This window comes from Oncorhynchus clarkii, chromosome 17 (assembly GCF_045791955.1).
Source record: "Oncorhynchus clarkii lewisi isolate Uvic-CL-2024 chromosome 17, UVic_Ocla_1.0, whole genome shotgun sequence".
NCBI lineage: Eukaryota > Metazoa > Chordata > Actinopteri > Salmoniformes > Salmonidae > Oncorhynchus > Oncorhynchus clarkii.
Genome location: NC_092163.1, coordinates 62,048,415 through 62,074,980, shown reverse-complemented (window position 1 = coordinate 62,074,980; position 26,566 = coordinate 62,048,415). Strand labels below are relative to the sequence as shown.

The following is a 26,566-nucleotide window of genomic DNA, read 5'->3' as shown; positions in this document are numbered from 1 at the left end:
AGCTATTTAATCTCATGTTAACATAGATAATGGTATAAGATGGATGTTTACTCTAAAATGTTTGGTCTTTCCCTTGCTGGGTTTCTGTCCAAATTCAAACAATTAACTGTTATAACAAATGTATCAAAAAGAAAGAATATTGCACAGTGGTATGTAGTCAATAGTTTACAGGTTGCTTCACAAATCACACATGGGGCATAGACATGAAGTTAGAAACACTGTTGATTTACAAGATTCTCGGGTCTAAAATGTAGAGTCTGTAAATAAACATTTATTGGGGTGGGGATTTATTCTTGATGTGATTTTTTTTTTATTGTTGCAGAATTGTAGGCAAAAACAATTGCACTTCTGCAAGTCTGAACTACATCCTACAACTCCACCTTGTGACTAATAATATACTGCATGCCGGTGTAAGGTTTCCGGTGTTATGGCGACCTGGAGCATACATTTTTGTTTGCAGAAGGTAAGCGCCAGGTTTCATGTGTAGTTTAATCTACCGATCGACCACATAATGTTTATATTTCCGATAAGTAGTTTTCGAAGTTTGCTGGTTCTAAACTTTCACTGTCACCCTTTTCACTCGGATTGCAGTCAATTGTACGGTGTACCAGCAAAAGCGGTGCCACCAACAATGTTGCAAGCTGTCGATGTCTGCGTAGCGGGAGCACAGTGATGATGATTTGTCCAGCAATGCAAATAAATATTTAGTCCAGACATTTTAGCGGCGTTTTGCAATGTGAGTGTATTAGTAATATCGGTGCAACTTGTTAACGAGCGGAGATAGTCGTTCCCTTCCTGTAAGCTACAGATAATTATATTGTAGCTGGATAACTAGTTAAAATCGGATACAATGTGTCACTGCGCCGTATAGTTTATGGTGTGGTTTACATTGTAGCATTCAACAAAACAATTGTGTTCTGGATGCGCAATGTATTACATAGGTACAATAGACGGCCAGCGACACTCCCTGAGAGAAGTCTAGACGGCTAACTTAATAGCTTCAGGGAGCAGAAACGGATGTCGTAGTTATGTTATCCCACATATAGCTTGTTGGTGTTATTATTCAAGGCTCTGAACTTACATATAGCCCACTAACAACTTGAGCATCTTTATGTTTTGAAGCCTTATGGCATTTTCCCACGGACTCAAAAGCATCTCAGACATTTGGCTCATTGTTCCACCAATAAAATAAAAAGTCTCCCAGCGGGTGTGTAAAGCAGGCTAGGCAACTGTATACTGTCTTTAACGTTTTGCTTTGCTCAGCAGTCTATGGTTGTGTCAGCATATGCATCAAACACATTTTCCACCATGAAGTTTTTTTTCCCCAGGACAAGCACAGAAGCATAGGAATATGATGATGTTATGTGGATATTCTTCTAGTCTGACCTTTTTTGGTAGCTGTGTTCTCATGGGTCACATGTCATACAGGTCCCACACTTGTTTTCTCAAACAATGGTAGGAAAAGGGTCACTAATGTTTCCTTCACTAGGACCTCTCCTATATGGAGTTCAGATCCGCCTCGGCAGGTTCCCGCACTATGGTCTATACCCACACGCTTGTAAACAGCAGTATACATCTCTATCCTAGATTACAGTGTATCTGCCTCTATTGCACTTTCTTTCCCCATCTCTTTCTCTGTCTCTCTTTTTTTTTCTCTCTTTCCACAGAGTTTGGGTTGTGCTGTGAGGTAAGCCAAGGCGACTCTCCCATGTGTTTCTGTGGGACTGACTATGCTGCTGTTGGTAGCACTGGTCATGGTCTGTACTTACACTGTGGTAGCTGCCGAGGAGGCTGAGAACACCAGCCACAAACCACCACTCCACTACAGCAGCCTCGCGCTGCCACAGCACCATATCCCCTACTTCCTCCACAATAACAAGAGAGTAGCCAGGCTCTGTCGAGAGGACCCGCTCTGCCCTTTTAAAGTAAGAACTGCACTTTCATTGTTTTTAATAGTACAGGGTGAGCTACTGTTTTATTATCACTGTGTTATTATCAACACTGTTATCATCACTGTGTTATTATGACTGTGTTATTATCACTGTGTTATTATGACTGTTTTATTATGACTGTTATTATCACTGTGTTATTATGACTGTTATTATCACTGTGTTATTATCACTGTGTTATCATCACTGTGTTATCATCACTGTGTTATTATCACTGTGTTATTATCAATGTGTTATTATCACTGTGTTATTATTATCACTGTGTTATTGTGTTATTATCACTGTGTTATTATCACTGTGTTATTATCACTGTGTTATTATTATCACTGTGTTATTGTGTTATTATCACTGTGTTATTGTGTTATTATCAATGTGTTATTATGACCGTGTTATTGTGTTATTATCACTGTGTTATTGTGTTATTATCACTGTGTTATTGTGTTATTATCACTGTTATTATGTCTGTTATTATCCCTGTGTTATTGTGTTATTATCAATGTGTTATTATCACTGTGTTATTGTGTTATTATCACTGTGTTATTATCAACGTTATCATCACTGTGTTATTATGACCGTGTTACTGTGTTATTATCACTGTGTTATTGTGTTATTATCACTGTGTTATTGTGTTATTATCACGGTTATTATGTCTGTTATTATCACTGTTATTGTGTTATTATCACTGTGTTATTGTGTTATTATCACTGTGTTATTATCACTGTTATTGTGTTATTATCACTGTGTTATTGTGTTATTATCACTGTGTTATTATCACTGTTATTTTGTTATTATCACTGTGTTATTGTGTTATTATCACTGTGTTATTGTGTTATTATCACTGTGTTATTATCACTGTTATTTTATTATTATCACTGTGTTATTGTGTTATTATCACTGTGTTATTGTGTTATTGTCACTGTTATTGTGTTATTATCACTGTTATTGTGTTATTATCACTGTGTTATTATCACTGTGTTATTATGTTGGGTATCGTACCATGTTGGGTGTCGTCATTCATACTGTGGAGTGGGATTAGCTCTTTTAAATTATTGAACTGAGTTGAATTTTTGTCAAGGTGAAACTATTTTCTAAGCAAGCCAGTCTTGTGGACAGAGAGTGACAAAAACGTTAAGAACTTAAGTTTACGATTATTGCAAATTTAAAGCTTTGGACAGTGACCACACACATATTTTTATGTGTATCATGGTGGTACAAGTAGCTGTTTAGTGTGGACTTTCATGGTCTATGCAAGTATGTGTTAGCACATCTTTACTCCGTCTCTCCCCCTCCCCCACCCTTAATGTTTTACGACAGGATGCTCTGCCGGATGTGTCGTCCTGCTGGGGGTATGAGAAGAACTGTGTCCCAGAGAACCGCTTTGGCTATCCTGTCTGCACCAAGATCGACTCTGGATGGTACAACACAATCCCCCTCTCTGCATTTCCTTTTATTCATTAGCATATTGTGCCAAGCTCCTGTCATACATGTGGATGTGCATAATGTATTTCTGCAGCTGGTTTGGCCTAACAGAGCTCTTTGTCCTCCCTAGGGCTAGCTCAGTGGAGGCAGCCCAGGAGCTGTTCTGGAAACAGGCAGACTTTGGTTATGTCATGGAGCGCCTCAGTGAGATGAAGACCCTCTGCAAGGCCACCAATCCTGTAAGACCCTGCCATCCCTCGGTGCAGCTGCACACAGAGGACTCAGGGATCCACAGGGATAAACAGAAAAGGCATTTGCTAAATGCTTACATTTTATTTCTAGGGAGATTCATCTCTGAAATGCTCCAGCCACACTCGCTTCTGCAGGGCGTCCAATCTGTACCTGGACCTGAGGAAACCTCGCAGGGGTCATGAGAGGTCAGTGCACCTTGGTTGACACTTCCTGTCTAGTGACCCATCTGGTTTCCTTGTTTTCCTTTGTGGACCATGTCAGGGGAAGAATTCCCTAGCCGTAGTTTATTTTGGGTCTGTTTCTTCCATTTGCTTGTCCCTTCATCTTCATCGAACTAAAAGACAGGACAGGCAATATGGCAGACACTTTTCTTAGACTAATTAAATAAATTATTATCAAATTAAAGAAGTGTGGGACAGACCTGTGTTTTCTCTGCAGGTATAAGGAGGACTTTCTCCAGGAGGGGGAGATTGGGGGGCGTTGCAGTCTGAACAGCCGAGCGCTGGCCGCAGAAGGAGAGCACAAGAGCCCTCTGCAGTCCTGGTGAGACAACACAGAGAATCCTTATGCCCCTCCCTGAACTGTCAGATTCATATCAAGGTTTCTTCTTTCTAAATACATTTCACTTCGTAACAAAAGTATTTGATTGATTGATGAATGACACATACATGAAACTCTCTGAAACACACTCTTTTTCCTTCCCAAGGTATGCTGAACTGCAGGCATACACAGAGCTGGACTTCAACCCCACAGATGAAGAGCATTGTGACATCATCATTGAGAAACCTACTGTATTCATGAAGCTTGACGCAGGTGGGAACAATCTTCATGCCTTTAGTACAATGTCAAATAACTTATTCTGTTTATGTACAGTGTAGAACTAGTGACACAGTAACAGATGTACTGAGATGTGATGGACAACCTGAATGTGTCTTTTTCACAGGGGTGAACATGTACCATCATTTCTGTGACTTTGTCAACCTGTACATTTCCCAGCACATCAACAACTCCTTCAGCAGAAACATCAATATCCTCATGTGGGATACGGTAGGTACAACATTCTGCAGCCCGCATCCATTTCACTGAGCTGAGAGGACTGGATAGGTGCAAGAAATCTGTTGAGGACTCCACTGGGTCCTCTATAGGCTAATTGGAGATTCCACCATGTTGCAAGCTGTTGTTTTGTTCAAAGCTGTATGTACGGTACAGAAAGAAGTATGGTTGTTGACCAGAGGGTTGTGTAGAGAAGTGTTAATATGGTTGGTGACCAGAGGGTTGTGTAGAGAAGTGTTAATATGGTTGGTGACCAGAGGGTTGTGTAAAGAAGTGTTAATATGGTTGGTGACCAGAGGGTTGTGTAAAGAAGTGTTAGTATGGTTGTTGACCAGAGGGTTGTGTAAAGAAGTGTTAGTATGGTTGGTGACCAGAGGGTTGTGTAAAGAAGTGTTAGTATGGTTGGTGACCAGAGGGTTGTGTAAAGAAGTGTTAGTATGGTTGGTGACCAGAGGGTTGTGTAAAGAAGTGTTAGTATGGTTGGTGACCAGAGGGTTGTGTAGAGAAGTGTTAGTATGGTTGGTGACCAGAGGGTTGTGTAAAGAAGTGTTAGTATGGTTGGTGACCAGAGGGTTGTGTAAAGAAGTGTTAGTATGGTTAGTGACCAGAGGGTTGTGTAAAGAAGTGTTAATATGGTTGGTGACCAGAGGGCTGTGTAGAGAAGTGTTAGTATGGTTGGTGACCAGAGGGTTGTGTAGAGAAGTGTTAGTATGGTTGGTGACCAGAGGGTTGTGTAGAGAAGTGTTAGTATGGTTGGTGACCAGAGGGTTGTGTAAAGAAGTGTTAATATGGTTGGTGACCAGAGGGTTGTGTAGAGAAGTGTTAGTATGGTTGGTGACCAGAGGGTTGTGTAGAGAAGTGGTAATATGGTTGGTGACCAGAGGGTTGTGTAGAGAAGTGTTAGTATGGTTGTTGACCAGAGGGTTGTGTAAAGAAGTGTTAGTATGGTTGGTGACCAGAGGGTTGTGTAAAGAAGTGTTAGTATGGTTGGTGACCAGAGGGTTGTGTAAAGAAGTGTTAGTATGGTTGGTGACCAGAGGGTTGTGTAGAGAAGTGTTAATATGGTTGGTGACCAGAGGGTTGTGTAAAGAAGTGTTAGTATGGTTGGTGACCAGAGGGTTGTGTAAAGAAGTGTTAGTATGGTTGGTGACCAGAGGGTTGTGTAGAGAAGTGTTAGTATGTTTGGTGACCAGAGGGTTGTGTAAAGAAGTGTTAGTATGGTTGGTGACCAGAGGGTTGTGTAGAGAAGTGTTAATATGGTTGTTGACCAGAGGGTTGTGTAGAGAAGTGTTAGTATGGTTGGTGACCAGAGGGTTGTGTAAAGAAGTGTTAGTATGGTTGGTGACCAGAGGGTTGTGTAGAGAAGTGTTAGTATGGTTGGTGACCAGAGGGTTGTGTAAAGAAGTGTTAGTATGGTTGGTGACCAGAGGGTTGTGTAAAGAAGTGTTAGTATGGTTGTTGACCAGAGGGTTGTGTAAAGAAGTGTTAATATGGTTGGTGACCAGAGGGTTGTGTAGAGAAGTGTTAATATGGTTGGTGACCAGAGGGTTGTGTAGAGAAGTGTTCATATGGTTGGTGACCAGAGGGTTGTGTAGAGAAGTGTTAGTATGGTTGTTGACCAGAGGGTTGTGTAGAGAAGTGTTAGTATGGTTGGTGACCAGAGGGTTGTGTAGAGAAGTGTTAGAATGGTTGGTGACCAGAGGGTTGTGTAGAGAAGTGTTAGTATGGTTGGTGACCAGAGGGTTGTGTAGAGAAGTGTTAATATGGTTGGTGACCAGAGGGTTGTGTAGAGAAGTGTTAGTATGTTTGTTGACCAGAGGGTTGTGTAAAGAAGTGTTAGTATGGTTGGTGACCAGAGGGTTGTGTAAAGAAGTGTTAGTATGGTTGGTGACCAGAGGGTTGTGTAGAGAAGTGTTAGTATGTTTGGTGACCAGAGGGTTGTGTAAAGAAGTGTTAGTATGGTTGGTGACCAGAGGGTTGTGTAGAGAAGTGTTAATATGGTTGTTGACCAGAGGGTTGTGTAGAGAAGTGTTAGTATGGTTGGTGACCAGAGGGTTGTGTAAAGAAGTGTTAGTATGGTTGGTGACCAGAGGGTTGTGTAGAGAAGTGTTAGTATGGTTGGTGACCAGAGGGTTGTGTAAAGAAGTGTTAGTATGGTTGGTGACCAGAGGGTTGTGTAAAGAAGTGTTAGTATGGTTGTTGACCAGAGGGTTGTGTAAAGAAGTGTTAATATGGTTGGTGACCAGAGGGTTGTGTAGAGAAGTGTTAATATGGTTGGTGACCAGAGGGTTGTGTAGAGAAGTGTTAGTATGGTTGTTGACCAGAGGGTTGTGTAGAGAAGTGTTAGTATGGTTGGTGACCAGAGGGTTGTGTAGAGAAGTGTTAGAATGGTTGGTGACCAGAGGGTTGTGTAGAGAAGTGTTAGTATGGTTGGTGCCAAGAGGGTTGTGTAGAGAAGTGTTAATATGGTTGGTGACCAGAGGGTTGTGTAGAGAAGTGTTAGTATGTTTGTTGACCAGAGGGTTGTGTAAAGAAGTGTTAGTATGGTTGGTGACCAGAGGGTTGTGTAAAGAAGTGTTAGTATGGTTGGTGACCAGAGGGTTGTGTAAAGAAGTGTTAGTATGGTTGGTGACCAGAGGGTTGTGTAAAGAAGTGTTAGTATGGTTGGTGACCAGAGGGTTGTGTAAAGAAGTGTTAGTATGGTTGGTGACCAGAGGGTTGTGTAAAGAAGTGTTAGTATGGTTGTTGACCAGAGGGTTGTGTAGAGAAGTGTTAATATGGTTGGTGACCAGAGGGTTGTGTAGAGAAGTGTTAGTATGGTTGGTGACCAGAGGGTTGTGTAAAGAAGTGTTAGTATGGTTGGTGACCAGAGGGTTGTGTAGAGAAGTGTTAGTATGGTTGGTGACCAGAGGGTTGTGTAGAGAAGTGTTAGTATGGTTGGTGACCAGAGGGTTGTGTAAAGAAGTGTTAGTATGGTTGGTGACCAGAGGGTTGTGTAAAGAAGTGTTAGTATGGTTGGTGACCAGAGGGTTGTGTAAAGAAGTGTTAATATGGTTGGTGACCAGAGGGTTGTGTAAAGAAGTGTTAGTATGGTTGGTGACCAGAGGGTTGTGTAAAGAAGTGTTAGTATGGTTGGTGACCAGAGGGTTGTGTAAAGAAGTGTTAGTATGGTTGGTGACCCGAGGGTTGTGTAGAGAAGTGTTAATATGGTTGGTGACCAGAGGGTTGTGTAAAGAAGTGTTAGTATGGTTGGTGACCAGAGGGTTGTGTAGAGAAGTGTTAATATGGTTGGTGACCAGAGGGTTGTGTAGAGAAGTGTTAGTATGGTTGGTGACCAGAGGGTTGTGTAAAGAAGTGTTAGTATGGTTGGTGACCAGAGGGTTGTGTAAAGAAGTGTTAGTATGGTTGGTGACCAGAGGGTTGTGTAGAGAAGTGTTAGTATGTTTGGTGACCAGAGGGTTGTGTAAAGAAGTGTTAGTATGTTTGGTGACCAGAGGGTTGTGTAGAGAAGTGTTAACATGGTTGGTGACCAGAGGGTTGTGTAGAGAAGTGTTAGTATGGTTGGTGACCAGAGGGTTGTGTAGAGAAGTGTTAGTATGGTTGGTGACCAGAGGGTTGTGTAAAGAAGTGTTAGTATGGTTGGTGACCAGAGGGTTGTGTAGAGAAGTGTTAATATGGTTGGTGACCAGAGGGTTGTGTAAAGAAGTGTTAGTATGGTTGGTGACCAGAGGGTTGTGTAAAGAAGTGTTAGTATGGTTGGTGACCAGAGGGTTGTGTAAAGAAGTGTTAGTATGGTTGTTGACCAGAGGGTTGTGTAAAGAAGTGTTAGTATGGTTGGTGACCAGAGGGTTGTGTAAAGAAGTGTTAGTATGGTTGGTGACCAGAGGGTTGTGTAGAGAAGTGTTAGTATGGTTGTTGACCAGAGGGTTGTGTAAAGAAGTGTTAGTATGGTTGGTGACCAGAGGGTTGTGTAAAGAAGTGTTAGTATGGTTCGTGACCAGAGGGTTGTGTAGAGAAGTGTTAGTATGGTTGTTGACCAGAGGGTTGTGTAAAGAAGTGTTAGTATGGTTGTTGACCAGAGGGTTGTGTAAAGAAGTGTTAGTATGGTTGGTGACCAGAGGGTTGTGTAAAGAAGTGTTAGTATGGTTGGTGACCAGAGGGTTGTGTAGAGAAGTGTTAGTATGGTTGGTGACCAGAGGGTTGTGTAGAGAAGTGTTAGTATGGTTGGTGACCAGAGGGTTGTGTAGAGAAGTGTTAATATGGTTGGTGACCAGAGGGTTGTGTAAAGAAGTGTTAGTATGGTTGGTGACCAGAGGGTTGTGTATGGCGTTGCTGTGTTTTACATGTGACTACTTGCGTGCGGAGGGGGTCAACAGGAAGTAGTAGGTGAAAAACAGAATGATTTATGGGAAACCTTATCCTGTCCATTGTTCCCCCCTCTGGCTGTGGAAGTGAAGGATAAGGGTAAAGAAATAGAGGGAGGGAGAGAAAATGACAGCGAGAAGGAAAGGAAGGGCCTTTCATCTGACAAACAACACAAGTTGTAAGGTAAACTGGTGACTGACTGCTGGGAAAGGTTCTAATGAAACATACATCATAATACAAACCACTGTTTCCTAATAGTCTCCATGTAACCTGGAATTGAGTTTAGCCAGTTTGATGAAGCAACTGAATTTCGAAGTCGGCTTTCTTATGTATGTTTCTTCCTTTTCAGAGTTTTAGTGGATATGGGGATCTGTTCAGTGAGACATGGAAGGCTTTCTCTGACTATGACATCATCCATCTGAAAACATTTGACACTAAAAGGGTAAAATAATCAAAGCTCGGTTGTGTGTGTGTGTGTGTGTGCGTGTGCGCGTGCGTCTGTGTCTCTGTGTGTGTGTGTGTGTGTGTGTGCGCGCGCATTCGAGTGTGGTCGTACATGGTTGTTTGACGTGTCCATTACCTTGAAACAGGTGTGCTTCAAAGATTCCGTGTTCTCCCTGCTCCCCAGGATGAGATATGGGCTATTCTATAACACACCTTTGGTACGTATTCTGTCTGTATCTCCTATGTAGTAAAAATATAGAGATAGAATTGCGCCGCCTTTGAGGAAATCTGAATCCCTTTGAACTTCTTGGGATGTCCCTGCCTTTCTGACTCCATGCGTTTGCCTATTTTTATCACGCAGACTTTATGTCCGTGCTTTTTTTTGTTCATGCTTCTCGCCTCCTCATTCCGTTTTCCTGCATCTTCTGATATCCAGTTTGGTAATAACATGCAATTTAGGTCAAACATTTATGTTTTGTATTCATCGTGTCCAGCTCTTATGTAATTGAAATGATAATTTCAAGGAGATTTGTGTACACATGGTAACATGTAAATACGGACAGTACCAGTCAAAAGTTTGAACACACCTACTCATTCCAGGGTTTTTCTTTATTATTCTACAATGTAGAAAATAGTAAAAATAGTGAAGACATTAAAAACTATGAAATAACACATATGGAATCATGTAGTAACCAAAAAAGTGTTAAACAAATCAAAATATATGTCATATTTGAGTTTCTTCAAAGTAGCCAAATCAAATCAAATCTAATTTTATTTGTCACATACACATGGTTAGCAGATGTTAATGCGAGTGTAGCGAAATGCTTGTGCTTCTAGTTCCGACAATGCAGTAATAACCAACAAGTAAACTAACTAACAATTCCAAAACTACTGTCTTATACACAGTGTAAGGGGATAAAGAATATGTACATAAAGATATATGGATGAGTGATGGTACAGAGCAGCATAGGCAAGATACAGTAGATGGTATCGAGTACAGTATATACATATGAGATGAGTATGTAAACAAAGTGGCATAGTTAAAGTGGCTAGTGATACATGTATTACATAAGGATGCAGTAGATGATATAGAGTACAGTATATACGTATACATATGAGATGAATAATGTAGGGTATGTAAACATTATATTAGGTAGCATTGTTTAACGTGGCTAGTGATATATTTTACATCATTTCCCATCAATTCCCATTATTAAAGTGGCTGGAGTTGAGTCAGTGTGTTGGCAGCAGCCATTCAATGTTAGTGATGGCTGTTTAACAGTCTAATGGCCTTGAGATAGAAGCTGTTTTTCAGTCTCTCGGTCCCAGCTTTGATGCACCTGTACTGACCTCGCAGGGTGAACAGGCAGTGGCTCGGGTGGTTGTTGTCCTTGATGATCTTTATGGCCTTGCTGTAACATCGGGTGGTGTAGGTGTCCTGGAGGGCAGATAGTTTGCCCCCGGTGATGCGTTGTGCAGACCTCACTACCCTCTGGAGAGCCTTACGGTTGTGGGCGGAGCAGTTGCCCTACCAGGCGGTGATACAGCCCGCCAGGATGCTCTCGATTGTGCATCTGTAGAAGTTTGTGAGTGCTTTTGGTGACAAGCCAAATTTCTTCAGCCTCCTGAGGTTGAAGAGGCGCTGCTGCGCCTTCTTCACGATGCTGTCTGTGTGAGTGGACCAATTCAGTTTGTCTGTGATGTGTATGCCGAGGAACTTAAAACTTACTACCCTCTCCACTACTGTTCCATCGATGTGGATAGGGGGGTGTTCCCTCTGCTGTTTCCTGAAGTCCACAATCATCTCCTTAGTTTTGTTGACGTTGAGTGTGAGGTTATTTTCCTGACACCACACTCCGAGGGCCCTCACCTCCTCCCTGTAGGCCGTCTCGTCGTTGTTGGTAATCAAGCCTACCACTGTTGTGTCGTCCGCAAACTTGATGATTGAGTTGGAGGCGTGCGTGGCCACGCAGTCGTGGATGAACAGGGAGTACAGGAGAGGGCTCAGAACGCACCCTTGTGGGGCCCCAGTGTTGAGGATCAGCGGGGTGGAGATGTTGTTGCCCACCCTCACCACCTGGGGGCGGCCCGTCAGGAAGTCCAGTTGCACAGGGCGGGGTCGAGACCCAGGGTCTCGAGCTTGATGACGAGCTTGGAGGGTACTATGGTGTTGAATGCCGAGCTGTAGTCGATGAACAGCATTCTCACATAGATATTCCTCTTGTCCAGATGGGTTAGGGCAGTGTGCAGTGTGGTTAAGATTGCATCGTCTGTGGACCTATTTGGGCGGTAAGCAAATTGGAGTGGGTCTAGGGTGTCCGGTAGGGTGGAGGTGATATGGTCCTTGACTAGTCTCTCAAAGCACTTCATGATGACGGAAGTGAGTGCTAGTAGTCGTTTAGCTCAGTTACCTTAGCTTTCTTGGGAACAGGAACAATGGTGGCCCTCTTGAAGCATGGGGGAACAGCAGACTGGTATAGGGATTGATTGAATATGTCCGTAAACACACCGGCCAGCTGGTCTGCGCATGCTCTGAGGGCGCGGCTGGGGATGCCGTCTGGGCCTGCAGCCTTGCGAGGGTTAACACGTTTAAATGTTTTACTCACCTCGGCTGCAGTGGAGGAGAGTCCGCATGTTTTCGTTGCAGGCCGTGTCAGTGGCACTGTATTGTCCTCAAAGCGGGCAAAAAAGTTATTTAGTCTGCCTGGGAGCAAGACATCCTGGTCCGTGACTGGGCTGGTTTTCTTCTTGTAGTCCGTGATTGACTGTAGACCCTGCCACATACCTCTTGTGTCTGAGACGTTGAATTGAGATTCTACTTTGTCTCTATACTGACGCTTAGCTTGTTTGATAGCCTTGCGGAGGGAATAGCTGCACTGTTGGTATTCGGTCATGTTACCAGTCAACTTGCCCTGATTAAAAGCAGTGGTTCGCGCTTTCAGTTTCACGCGAATGCTGCCATCAATCCACGGTTTCTGGTTAGGGTATGTTTTAATCGTTGCTATGGGAACGACATCTTCAACGCACGTTCTAATGAACTCGCACACCGAATCAGCGTATTCGTCAATGTTGTTATCTGACGCAATACGAAACATATCCCAGTCCACGTGATGGAAGCAGTCTTGGAGTGTGGAATCAGCTTGGTCGGACCAGCGTTGGACAGACCTCAGCGTGGGAGCTTCTTGTTTTAGTTTCTGTCTGTAGGCAGGGATCAGCAAAATGGAGTCATGGTCAGCTTTTCCGAAAGGAGGGCGGGGCAGGGCCTTATATGCGTCGCGGAAGTTAGAATAACAATGATCCAAGGTTTTTCCAGCCCTGGTTGCGCAATCGATATGCTGATACAATTTAGGGAGTCTTGTTTTCAGACTAGCCTTGTTAAAATCCCCAGCTATAATGAATGCAGCCTCAGGATGTATGGATTCCAGTTTGCAAAGAGTCAAATAAAGTTTGTTCAGAGCCATCTGCTTGGGGGGGAATATATACGGCTGTGATTATAATCGAAGAGAATTCTCTTGGTAGATAATGCGGTCGACATTTGATTGTGAGGAATTCTAAATCAGGTGAACAGAAAGTTTTGAGTTCCTGTATGTTTCTGTGATCACACCACGTCTCGTTAGCCATAAGGCATACGCCCCCGCCCCTCTTCTTACCAGAAAGATGTTTGTTTCTGTCGGCGCGATGCGTGGAGAAACCCGCTGGCTGCACCGCCTCCGATAGCGTCTCTCCAGTGAGCCATGTTTCTGTGAAGCAAAGAACGTTACAGTCTCTGATGTCCCTCTGGAATGCTACCCTTGCTCGGATTTCATCAACCTTGTTGTCAAGAGACTGGACATTGGCGAGAAGAATGCTAGGGAGTGGTGCACGATGTGCCCGTCTCCGGAGTCTGACCAGAAGACCGCCTCGTACGGAGTCGTTTTTTTGGGTCGCCGGCTGGGATCCATTCCGTTGTCCTGGTTGAAAGGCAGAACACAGAATCCGCTTCGCGAAAATCATATTCTTGGTTGTACTGATGGTGAGTTGACGCTGATCTTATATTCAGTAGTTCTTCTTGACTGTATGTAATGAAACCTAAGATGACCTGGGGTACTAATGTAAGAAATAACACGTAAAAAAACAAAAAACTGCATAGTTTCCTAGGAACACGAAGCGAGGCGGCCATCTCTGTCGGCGCCATGGCAACCACCTAGCCACCCTTTGCCTTGATGACAGCTTTGCATACTTTTGGTATTCTCTCAACCAGCTTAATGGGGTAGTGACCTGGAATGCATTTCAATTAACAGGCGTGCCTTGTTAAAAGTTCATTTGTGGATTTTTTTCCCTTAATGCGTTTGAGCCAATCAGTTGTGTTGTGACAAGGTAGGGGTTGTATACAGAAGATAGCCCTATTTGGTAAAATACCAAGTCCATATTATGTCAAAAACAGCTCAAATAGCAAAGAAAAACAACAGTCCATCATTACTTTAAGACATGAAGGTCAGTCAATTTGGAACATTTAAAAAACATGTTGAAAGTTTCTTCAAGTGCAGTCGCAAAAACCATCAAGCGCTGTGATGAAACTGGCTCTCATGAGGACCACCACAGGAAAGGAAGACCCAGAGTCACTTCTGCTGCAAAGGATACGTTCATTAAAGTTACCAGCTTCAGAAATTGCAGTCTAAATAAATGCTTCACAGAGTTCAAGTAACAGACACATCTCAACATAAATTGTTCTAGAGGAGACTGTGTGAATCAGGCCTTCATGGTCAAATTGCTATAAAGGAAACCACTACTAAATGTCACTAATAAGAAGAAGGGACTTGCTTGGGCCAAGAAACACGATCAATGGACATGTCTTTTTGTCCAAATTGGAGATTTTTGGTTCCAACCGCCATGTCTTTGTGAGACGCAGAGTAGGTGAAAAGATCATCTCTGCATGTGTGGTTCCCACCGTGAAGCATGGTGTGATTGTGTGGGGTGACATTGTCTTTGATTTATTTAGAATTCACGGCACACTTAACCAGCATGGCTACCACAGCATTCTGCAGCGATATGCAATCCCATCTGGTTTGGGTTTAGTGGAACAATCATTAATTTTTCAACCGGACAATGACCCAACACAACTCCAGGCTGTTTAAGGGCTATTTGAGCATGACGGAGAGTGATGGAGTGCTGCATATGACCTCCACAATCACAGACATCAACCCAGAGTGAAAGATAAGCAGCACCAACACGTGCTCAGCATATGTGGGAACTCCTTCAAGTCTGATAGAAAAGCATTCCAGGTGAAGCTGGTTGAGAGAATGCCCCGAGTGTGCAAGCTGTCATCAAGGCAAAGGGTGGCTACTTTGAAGAATTTAACTCTTTTGGTTACTACATGATTCCAGATGTGTTATTTCATAGTTTTGATGTCTTCACGATTATTCTACAATGTAGAAAATAGTAAAAATTAAGAAAAACCCTTGAAAGTGTTTCCAAACCTTTGACTGGTACTGTAGGTTTAGGGGGCAGCCTTGAGGTGTGAAATATTGATCATGTTTAAATTCAGGTGTTTAAATGTATGACTGATGTGCTATGGCCTGTAGGAGTGAATAACAGATCTGTGCCCTGGCCTGTAGGAGTGAATAACAGATCTGTGCTCTAGCCTGTAGGAGTGAATAACAGATCTGTGCTCTGGCCTGTAGGAGTGAATAACAGATCTGTGCTCTGGCCTGTAGGAGTGAATAACAGATCTGTGCTCTGGCCTGTAGGAGTGAATAACAGATCTGTGCTCTGGCCTGTAGGAGTGAATAACAGATCTGTGCTCTGGCCTGTAGGAGTGAATAACAGATCTGTGCTCTGGCCTGTAGGGGTGAATAACAGATCTGTGCCCTGGCCTGTAGGAGTGAATAACAGACCTGTGCTCTGGCCTGTAGGAGTGAATAACAGATCTGTGCTCTGGCCTGTAGGAGTGAATAACAGATCTGCGCTCTGGCCTGTAGGGGTGAATAACAGATCTGTGCTCTGGCCTGTAGGAGTGAATAACAGATCTGTGCTCTGGCCTGTAGGGGTGAATAACAGATCTGTGCTCTGGCCTGTAGGAGTGAATAACAGATCTGTGCTCTGGCCTGTAGGAGTGAATAACAGATCTGCGCTCTGGCCTGTAGGGGTGAATAACAGATCTGTGCTCTGGCCTGTAGGAGTGAATAACAGATCTGTGCTCTGGCCTGTAGGAGTGAATAACAGATCTGTGCTCTGGCCTGTAGGAGTGAATAACAGATCTGCGCTCTGGCCTGTAGGGGTGAATAACAGATCTGTGCTCTGGCCTGTAGGAGTGAATAACAGATCTGTGCTCTGGCCTGTAGGGGTGAATAACAGATCTGTGCTCTGGCCTGTAGGAGTGAATAACAGATCTGTGCTCTGGCCTGTAGGAGTGAATAACAGATCTGCGCTCTGGCCTGTAGGGGTGAATAACAGATCTGTGCTCTGGCCTGTAGGAGTGAATAACAGATCTGTGCTCTGGCCTGTAGGAGTGAATAACAGATCTGCGCTCTGGCCTGTAGGAGTGAATAACAGATATGTGCTCTGGCCTGTAGGGGTGAATAACAGATCTGTGCTCTGGCCTGTAGGAGTGAATAACAGATCTGTGCTCTGGCCTGTAGGAGTGAATAACAGATCTGTGCTCTGGCCTGTAGGAGTGAATAACAGATCTGTGCTCTGGCCTGTAGGAGTGAATAACAGATCTGTGCTCTGGCCTGTAGGAGTGAATAACAGATCTGTGCTCTGGCCTGTAGGAGTGAATAACAGATCTGTGCTCTGGCCTGTAGGAGTGAATAACAGATCTGTGCCCTGGCCTGTAGGAGTGAATAACAGACCTGTGCTCTGGCCTGTAGGAGTGAATAACAGATCTGTGCTCTGGCCTGTAGGAGTGAATAACAGATCTGCGCTCTGCATGGATTTGAAATGTGTCTTTTCATGTGTATGGAATTATGTTTGGATTTGGCAGATATCTATCAAATTACACATTTCACTGTGTGTGTGTTCTCTCTGTGCATGTGTGTGTGTGTGTGTGTGTGTGTGTGTGTGTGTGAGGGACACTGAGTGTGTGTTCTCTCTATGCATGTATGTGTGCGTGTGAGGGACACATACAAATGGATCGGATGTTTTCTTCTTGGCATGTTAATGGCAGATATCTGACTGCTACAGTGAAGGGATGTTCAGGGCCTTCTCCCAGCATGTTCTATATCGACTCAGCGTTCCACAGGATGGACCCATGGTAAGGAATACTGCCCACACACACACACCCACATACGACTACGCAGACACACACTGAAACACACACACACATACACACACCCACATACGACTATGCAGACACACACTGAAACACACACACACACACCCACATACGACTACGCAGACACACACTGAAACACACACACACACCCACATACACTGAAACACACACACACCCACATACGACTACATACACACACACTGAAACACACACACACACATAGCACGGGTCGATTTGTTGGCGCACACACACCTTTTCTTCAGTGGTCTGTAAATCCCCGATACAGGCTTCACTGGTCTGTAACTCCCCGATACAGGCTTCACTGGTCTTTACGACCCCAGACTGAGTGCATTTGACTGTATCTTTATGACTATTGAAGACGTTTGCGAGGATGCAGCTCATTGTGTATTCTCGGCTGATGCTAAGAATATGTTAACAGGCTTCCTGTGAGATGACGGTGCTTGCGATAGCGTCTCCCAGCTGAATGAGAGGTGTGCCTGGCCCTGACCCCCCTCTCAGCCCCTTTCAGCCCCTCCTTTTATTCCTCTGACTAATGGCTAAGGGAGACACCAGACCATTGTGCTCTTCTCAGAATCATATCAGCTCTCCTTATGCACACACTGCTGTTTCATCTCCTCCATCTAATATGTTTTATAGTTTGGTAAAGGCATGTATTTAGCACTATGCAGTGTTGGTGTACTGCCTCTGGGGTTCTCCTGGCAGTCTTTGTGGTTTGTGGCTGATCACTTTCACAGTTTCTCTGTTTTTAGCATCAGGATTTGTCTTCCTCAGGCTATTTTTACCTCAGATGGCACAATGCCAGTGAGACTGAAAGGGAGTTTTGTAGCTCTTTTAGCCACTAGGAGATGGTAATGCTGTATAACAAGCTTGCTCTCAACCTTGTTAGCTCAGTCCGCTCGGCTGTAGCTCTATCATGAACATAATATTTGTAAAAAATAAATTATCAATACTTTTTTTTAAAGTTCTGTAGAAAACTCCCACTTCCCCTTACCTTATTTGTTGTGGCAGTTTTCTACAAGTACATAAAGTCTAAATTAAGGTCCTTGAAAAGCTATGGATGGGCTTAATATGTCAGATTATGAGATCAGCATAATATTTGCAGATGTTGCCATTGCTCTTACTGCACCATATAAAATATACATGTCATATTTATAATAATAAGATATGCCATTTACCAGATGCTTTTATACAAAGGATCTCAAAGTCGTGCATGCACACACTCACTTATGGGTGGCCCCAGGAATTTAACCCACAATGCTGGCGTTGCAGGGGCCATGTTCCACTTTACCAACTGTGCCACACAGTAAGTATCATCTCACCACCCCTATGTTCTTGGTTTCAGGAGGGGAGGATTCGGGTGACGTTGTTGGCACGCAGCACAGACTACCGTAAGATATTGAACCAGCAGGAGGTGAGTCCAGGCTGAGGCAGCACTGCCAACTCTCTGCTCCCTCCCTCCCTCCCTCCCTCCCTCCCTCCCTCCCTCCCTCCCTCCCTCCCTCCCTCCATTGCCTCCTCCAGCTCTTAACTGTCCATTTAAAATTGTATTTGCTATAAACTGGCAGCGTAAAATGCCTATGATTTATGCAGCCAGTCTCTGTGTTTGTTTGAGCTCTCATTGATCGGAGAATGCATCTCACTGCGTTCATACAGCTCACAAACGCCCTGAAGACTGTGCCTCTACTTGAGGTCAGAGTGGTGGATTACAAATACAAGTGAGTGAACAGTTTGTGTTCTTTAGACACACACACACACACACATAGCACGGGTCACGGGTCAATTTAGGGGAAGTAATGTTGGATTATATAGTAGTGCTGGAGAACACAATGCAGCAGCACAAAGGGAATTGTGTAACAGCTGGATTTCATTGTCTGACACACCGCTTTTAGAGTGGAGTAAATATTGAATGTACAGTATAGTATGTTGGACTGAAGTCTGTCGGGGTATTGGGTTAAGTAGTAAGTTCAATTTAAATATAAGCTTTTGATGTGAGTGCTGCAGGTGCTTGGTGGGTGACCTCTCTGTCTGTCTGGTCTGGTCTGGTCTGGTCTTGTCTTGTCTTGTCTTGTCTGTAGGGACGTTCCGTTCCTGGAGCAGCTCAGCATTACCCACAACTCTGACATCTTCATCGGGATTCACGGGGCAGGACTTACTCATCTGCTCTTCCTTCCTGATTGGGCCGTCATCTTTGAGCTGTGAGTGACAATTGTCAGTCTGTCTCTGTTGGTCTACAACAGGTTTACTGTGTCTTTGTGTTTCTGGGTCTGTGTGTCTGTCTGTCTCACTGGATCCTTGTCTCTGTCTGTCCTTCCATGCTCTGTGGATGGCAGTACGGGTCTACAGGCAGTGATGGAAAAAATACCCAATCGTCATAATTAAGTAAAAGTAAAGATACCTTAATAGAAAATGACTCAAGTAAAAGTGAACATCACCCACTAAAATACTGCTTGTCTAAAAGTATTAGGTTTGAAATATGCTCTAGTGTCAAAAGTAAATGTAATTACTAAAACATACTTAAGTGTAAAAGTATAAATCATTTCAAATTCCTTAAATTAGCACAATTGTTTTATTATTTTTTATTTACGAATAGCCAGGGGCACAATCCAACACAGAGACATAATTTACAAACAAAGCATGTGTATTTAGTTAGTGCCAGATCAGAAGCAGTAGGGATGACCAGGGATGTTCTCTTGATAAGTGTGTGAATTGGACCATTTTCCTGTCCTGCTAAGCATTCAAAATGTCACGAGTGCTTGTGGGTGTCAGGAAAAATGTATGGAGTAAAAAGTACATTATTTTCTTTAGAAATGTATTGAAGTAAAAGTAAAAGTTGTCAAAAATATGAATAGTAAAATAAAGTACAGATACCCCCAAAAAACTACTTAAGTAGTACTTTAAGGCATTTATGATTAAGCATAACAGGGCAGAGTGATATCTGGGCTGGATATGGTATTGTGTATCTATGTGTGTGATGGGTGGGTCTGGCAGCATGCTGTGCTCTGTTAGCCCTTAGCCGCAAGGCATGGCGGTGAAATACGGCCTAATTTAAACAGGCATTTATCAGGCAGGACGAGGAGGCGGACGCCACAGAGGAGATTGAGAGCAGGAGATGAAGTGTCTCCATCTGTTCTCCACAGATATAACTGTCAGGATGAGAGCTGCTATCGAGATCTGGCTCGGCTACGGGGGATCCGATATGTGACTTGGCAGAAAAGGGACAAAGTGCTCCCAGAAGATAAGGTGGGAAACTCCAACACCACTCTTGCCACCACCTCCACCTAACTCACCGCCCCAGATTCCCAGAGACACCTGACTAATGCTCACATGTAGCTTCAGCATTTATCACCACACTCATCTGTCATTTTGTTTTTAGTACACACACTCACGCTGCCTCACACACACACTCACAAATCACAGACCTGGAGTGCAGTGTTCATAAAGACTTTCTCTCACTTTACCCCCCCCCCCCCCCCCCCACACTCACCACACACAGGGTCACCATCCCACCCTGGGGGATCATCCTAAGTTCACCAACTACTCCTTTGACGTGGAGGAGTTCATGCGTCTGGTGCTGGAAGCAGCAGACTACGTCCTGCACCACCCCAAGTGGCAGCCCCCGCCCAGCCATGATGAACTGTAAGGCTGCAGCACCCCAAGTGGCAGCACCCACCCAGCCATGATGAACTGTAAGCCTGCAGCACCCCAAGTGTCAGCCCCCGCCCAGCCATGATGAACTGTAAGCCTGCAGCCCCCGCCCAGCCATGATGAACTGTAAGCCTGCAGCACCCCAAGTGGTAGCCCCCGCCCAGCCATGATGAACTGTAAGCCTGCAGCACCCCAAGTGGCAGCCCCCACCCAGCCATGATGAACTGTAAGCCTGCAGCACCCCAAGTGGTAGCCCCCACCCAGCCATGATGAACTGTAAGCCTGCACCACCCCAAGTGGCAGCCCCCATCCAGCCATGATGAACTGTAAGCCTGCACCACCCCAAGTGGCAGCCCCCACCCAGCCATGATGAACTGTAAGCCTGCAGCACCCACCCAGCCATGATGAACTGTAAGCCTGCACCACCCCAAGTGGCAGCCCCCATCCAGCCATGATGAACTGTAAGCCTGCACCACCCCAAGTGGTAGCCCCCACCCAGCCATGATGAACTGTAAGCCTGCACCACCCCAAGTGGCAGCCCCCATCCAGCCATGATGAGCTGTAAGCCTACACCACCCCAAGTGGTAGCACCCACCCAGCCATGATGAACTGTAAGCCTGCAGCACCCCAAGTGGTAGCCCCCACCCAGCCATGATGACCTGTAAGCCTGCAGCACCCCAAGTGGCAGCACCCACCCAGCCATGATGAACTGTAAGCCTGCAGCACCCCAAGTGGCAGCACCCACCCAGCCATGATGAACTGTAAGCCTGCAGCCCCCACCCAGCCATGATGAACTGTAAGCCTGCAGCACCCCAAGTGGTAGCCCCCACCCAGCCATGATGAACTGTAAGCCTGCAGCACCCCAAGTGGCAGCACCCACCCAGCCATGATGAACTGTAAGCCTGCAGCACCCCAAGTGGCAGCACCCACCCAGCCATGATGAACTGTAAGCCTGCAGCCCCCGCCCAGCCATGATGAACTGTACGCCTGCAGCCCCCACCCAGCTATGATGAACTGTAAGCCTGCAGCCCCCACCCAGCCATGATGAACTGTAAGCCTGCAGCCCCCACCCAGCCATGATGAACTGTAAGCCTGCAGCCCCCACCCAGCCATGATGAACTGTAAGCCTGCAGCCCCCGCCCAGCCATGATGAACTGTAAGCCTGCAGCCCCCAACCAGCCATGATGAACTGTAAGCCTGCAGCCCCCAACCAGCCATGATGAACTGTAAGCCTGCACCACCCCAAGTGGTAGCCCCCACCTAGCCATGATGAACTGTAAGCCTGCAGCACCCCAAGTGGTAGCCCCCACCCAGCCATGATGAACTGTAAGCCTGCAGCACCCCAAGTGGTAGCCCCCACCCAGCCATGATGAACTGTAAGCCTGCACCACCCCAAGTGGCAGCCCCCACCCAGCCATGATGAACTGTAAGCCTGCAGCCCCCACCCAGCCATGATGAACTGTAAGCCTGCAGCCCCCACCCAGCCATGATGAACTGTAAGCCTGCAGCCCCCACCCAGCCATGATGAACTGTAAGCCTGCAGCCCCCACCCAGCCATGATGAACTGTAAGCCTGCAGCCCCCACCCAGCCATGATGAACTGTAAGCCTGCAGCCCCCACCCAGCCATGATGAACTGTAAGCCTGCAGCCCCCACCCAGCCATGATGAACTGTAAGCCTGCAGCCCCCGCCCAGCCATGATGAACTGTAAGCCTGCAGCACGAGGACAGTTTGGTGAAGTCAAACACACGACTAAAACACAGTCGTCTTATAAATCTAAAAGTATGTTTAATTCTAGTTCTTGTATATTATGAAGGTTAAATATAAGTTTACAACATCACTTTTCAGCTATTTATTATTTCATTTTTTTCTGCAGTGAGTCTTTAACACAGCCTTCTAGGCCAACACAGCCCAAGGTCCATCTCAGTAGCGATAATTAAGAGAAATCCAATGGCCTTGGCAAACTTAGAGTAGCTGCTACCATTTTCCTTGTTAGAGAACAGTATATGTGCTAAACATACACTCCATACAACAAATGACTATTTCTATTACAAGCTGCCACTGGTGCTTGCCATAATGATCATTTGTTTACTTTCTAAAACAATGGGTTTATTTTCTGCATTTTCTGATTAAACTGGTGTGTTGTAGACAGACAGGGATGGAACTTTCAACATGTTGTAAATGTGCCCATTTTATCAACCCCGCAGAATTGTCTTTGCAACTATTTTGTCGTCACTACATATAGTAAACTTCCAGGAAAGGGAAAACACAAGTGATATAATCAATCTAAAGCTGGATGTTTTATTTATAAGTGAAAGGGAGTCAGACCTTTTGGTCAATGTTTTGGAAAGTCTTGTAAGTCATGTTTTATTTCAAAGCCATGGAAATTTTTTGAAATAAACATTTTCAAAAGTGTTGACATGTCTCTTTTTATGGCAATTTAAGCAGCAATGATTTTATTAATCATTATTCAATTTAATATTTTGATAGTAACTGCGTACAGTATCTCCTGAACTTTTCAAACAGAATTGCTGATCTCAGACAGTTATTTGCTGAGGGTTTCATTATTTTAGTTTGCAGGGGGCTGGGAGGAATGGCTCCCCACAAAAGGGCACTTGTTCAGATATATTTGTCATCACCATAAATCTGGCTGACCTCAAAACCACCACGGCTGCGCTGTCGGTGACACCAATTTGCCATGACACCTGTCCACCACTAGATGGCAGTAGAACACCACACATGAGTCAATTTAGATTACTTTTTTTCCCCAGGATCACAGAGGAGAGAATTGCACGATGTGTGGAACTGCATTGATTGGTGTGAGAGTGCTTCTCTTGTATAAGTCTGTCGAAATCCTCTGAAATCTAGGTCAGGTTTTATTGAGTTGATCATAGAATGATAGCTCTTAAATCTGAAGACGCATCAGGCCGAATAGCTCATGTTCTAGAGTTGTGAACTGTTGTACCCCATACAAAACACTGCCACCACAAATGTCTCTATCTGAGCTGCTCTTGTCAATGTTGTGGTTGAACTTTCCCATTATTGACAGACACCAGTGCTGTCTGGGATGAACACTATTTCTAGGTCGGCTCAGTTTACAGCCAGTGACCAGCATAAAGAAAATAATCACGCAGGAGATCAAAAGCAAAGAAACCAAGATGTCTGCTACTCATTAACCTTCAGCAGGTTGAACATCGATGCCAAGCCCAATGTTCCCTTCTCTCCACTTTTTACTTTTAACAACAGAATAAGACATCATCACAATTTGTATTTTTGGAAAGAAATGAGAACATGGGAAAACTAAGTGCAAAGAGTTATTGTCACTTGACTCATAAAGTCAAATATTGTGCGTGAGTGTGTGTGTGTGAGAGAGAGAGAGAGCTCTGCCCCTTGGAAACCCGATGTAGTCCATTGGCCACCCGTGCGCGGTGTGTGTACGTGCCTCCTGTGTAATTAGGAAAAATCATGTGCTAATTGAGTTATGGTCTTAGGGCGCGGTAGATTCCACCTCACCACTCATTATCTATGAGTGTCAGCCATTAGTGCTTATGACAGCAACGTTTGAGTATTTGTTTCAGGTGTCCCACGTGGTGCTTTATAAACAGTTCTGCGTGGGTGGGCTTATTTCGTCATGTTAGAAGTAATGGTGTGAGTCCACTGAAGGTGTTGCATTACTGCCTCTGTTGCTCTTAATGCACGCCATATGAGCTGGAAATATGCAAGCAGAGGGAGTGACCCTACAAAGACAGCCTATGTCTTCTTCATGGGGAAGTGTGCTGTGAGTAAAGTTATTACCGCACATCTCAGCCTGTGATTCAGACTAGATTAGGGAGAATTAGTTTTTATTTTATTTTAGGATTGTGCTCTCACTGTCAATATAGGCCTAAGGACAACTACCGACTGGGGTTATTTTCACCCCAGAGGGATATTTTTTAAATTATATTCTTAATAAATTGAAATCATTGCCTTGTGTTTCTGTATCAATATGGACTAAAATGTTGTCCTTTGGGGACATTTTGATCCCAGCCAGAAATACCTAATTTGGCCTATAGTCATTTGATAGATAGGACCTTTATTTGAGTCTAGGCTTCTCTGGAGACATAATAATAAGTCATCCATACCAGCAAAGGGTGAAGGGACCTGTCTCAGTGATTTTGACCAGATAGACAGATCATCTGCAGAGATATAGCTCCCCCTAATATTGTACTTTTCTATACCACATATCATATGACTGTGTACAAAAACAAAATGACCGGGTTTTGTTTGCATACAAATACAAATCTGCCAATGATATACAAAGTCTGTGAATGATAGACATGCTGGATAGAACTGCAATACATGATTTAGATACACTCTGAATACACACAGAGATGTATTGATGTGTATTAATTGAACACTGGTCACTTTAATAATGTTTACACACTAATTTACCCACTTTGTGTATATACTGTATTCTAGTCATCGCTCATCCTATATAACTAATGCTATACACACCTTTTATTTTCATAAACTGTCTTACACACTATTTTACACACTATTTTATATATATATATATATATATATATATATATATATATATATATATATATACACATGATGTTAGTAGTTTGAGGGGTTAAATTAATCTGCATATAGTGTCTGTCCCTTGTTAACGGGTGAGTAACTTGTTCACCTAGTTTTCTGAAGCTCACTTTTTGTTGTTGAACTTACTAGGCTCATGTATTTTCTACTCAGGCCATATATTTGATTTAGTTTTCATCATCTATCTCCTCTCTCATCCATTTCCTCTTGTCTTTATGCACAATATCCATTATATTGTGTATCACCTCGACCTAATCTAATTTATTTTCTAAAGCAAATATTTCTCACCACTGAACAGAGATAAATCAATTACAGTCAGCTCATCTTACCTCACCACTCCTACAGGCGTCCCGCAAAGCAGAAAAACATAATCTTTCAGGGGATAAATGTGAAAATATTGATTGAGTGGGGAAGAAATATTCCTCAAGTTATGACTAGATATTTCCATAATGTTTTTCTCCATGAGACAACGATTATGGGTGGAAATAGTCCCAGAAGGGATCCTATATCCTGGGTCCCTGGAACACGAGTCGTCTTGCCCTTTACTCCAATCTTCCGCATTCAGCACTATTTCCTCTATAAACCCTGGCATGCCAAATGGGATATCTGAAATTGAAAGATATTATAAATAGGCTATTACAAATGTGCATTTTTGATATCCTGAACTTGGTCTCTTTGAAAATAGCTACTCTGGCTGAAAATACAAGTTTGTCGACTGCGCCATGCACCGAGAAACAGATGGCATGAATTGAATTTCACACCATTTAACCTCATACCTTAATGCCCAGTAAAGTGTTTTCTTCTGTTAATTTGGTTTGGTCCAATACAACCCAGCCGTTTGCGGAAGATAGATGAGATAAGTGCTTTTGATGAAATAGTATTAACGGAATGGCCAGCAGCTTGGAATGTAGGCCTACCCATTAGCCGTGTTCACACTCGAGCTAAAAGGCCTAACATCCACACCGCTAAACGAGGTGGATTTTCGAATCACATTAGCTCTCTGGTGGTTTCACACATTTGTCAAAATATCCTGACATCCTTTTCAGTTGATTCAAACAACGGTTGGCGGCTGATCTGACAGCTGAGTCAATGCAGACAACAGCGGATTTTAAGCGTTCATGCGGGAGCTCTCCATGGTTCTGAAGTCCTATAGCGCGCCACTGTCCTTAACGGTTCAAATCAAATCAAGTTTATTTGTCACGTGCGCCGAATACAACAGTGAAATGCTTACTTACAAGCTCTAACCAATAGTGCAAAAAAGGTATTAGGTGAACTGTTCACCGTGAACAATAGGTAGGTAAAGAAATAAAACAACAGTAAAAAGACAGGTTATATACAGTAGTATCGTTAAAGTGATTATGCATATAAGATGAACAGAGAGTAGCAGTAGCGTAAAAGAGTTGTTGGCGGGTGGTGGGTGGGACACAATGCAGATAGCCTGGTTAGCCAATGTGTGGGAGCACTGGTTGGTCGGCCCTGTCCTCTATTGGAAGAAGAGACAGACTGCTGAGAGTCAGTGACGGAAAATTGCAACATTGGCTGACAAATCTGTCATTTGAAGCCTGTAGTGTGTCGTTTGTATGCGC

The 26,566-nt window shown here is 44.0% G+C and overlaps 1 protein-coding gene across 2 annotated transcripts; it reads left to right on the top strand.

Annotated features, from left to right (window-relative positions):
* The first annotated feature begins 412 nt into the window (after positions 1-412).
* LOC139371221 (EGF domain-specific O-linked N-acetylglucosamine transferase-like) lies at positions 413-22,816 on the top strand. 2 transcript variants are annotated; one of them, XM_071111425.1, is made up of 16 exons: positions 413-463; positions 1,668-1,925; positions 3,264-3,364; positions 3,499-3,607; positions 3,711-3,805; positions 4,059-4,163; positions 4,327-4,433; positions 4,564-4,667; positions 9,388-9,480; positions 9,629-9,700; positions 16,627-16,713; positions 18,098-18,166; positions 18,409-18,470; positions 18,831-18,950; positions 19,893-19,995; positions 20,249-22,816. In XM_071111425.1, exons 2-16 carry the CDS (start codon positions 1,731-1,733, stop codon positions 20,393-20,395), a joined length of 1,569 nt encoding a protein of 522 aa, XP_070967526.1. In that variant the 5' UTR covers positions 413-463; positions 1,668-1,730; the 3' UTR covers positions 20,396-22,816. The 2 variants fall into 2 exon arrangements, with proteins under 2 accessions (XP_070967526.1, XP_070967525.1); XM_071111424.1 differs by lacking the exon at positions 413-463 and having other exon boundaries at positions 1,598-1,925; positions 20,249-22,808.
* The last annotated feature ends 3,750 nt before the right edge of the window (positions 22,817-26,566 follow it).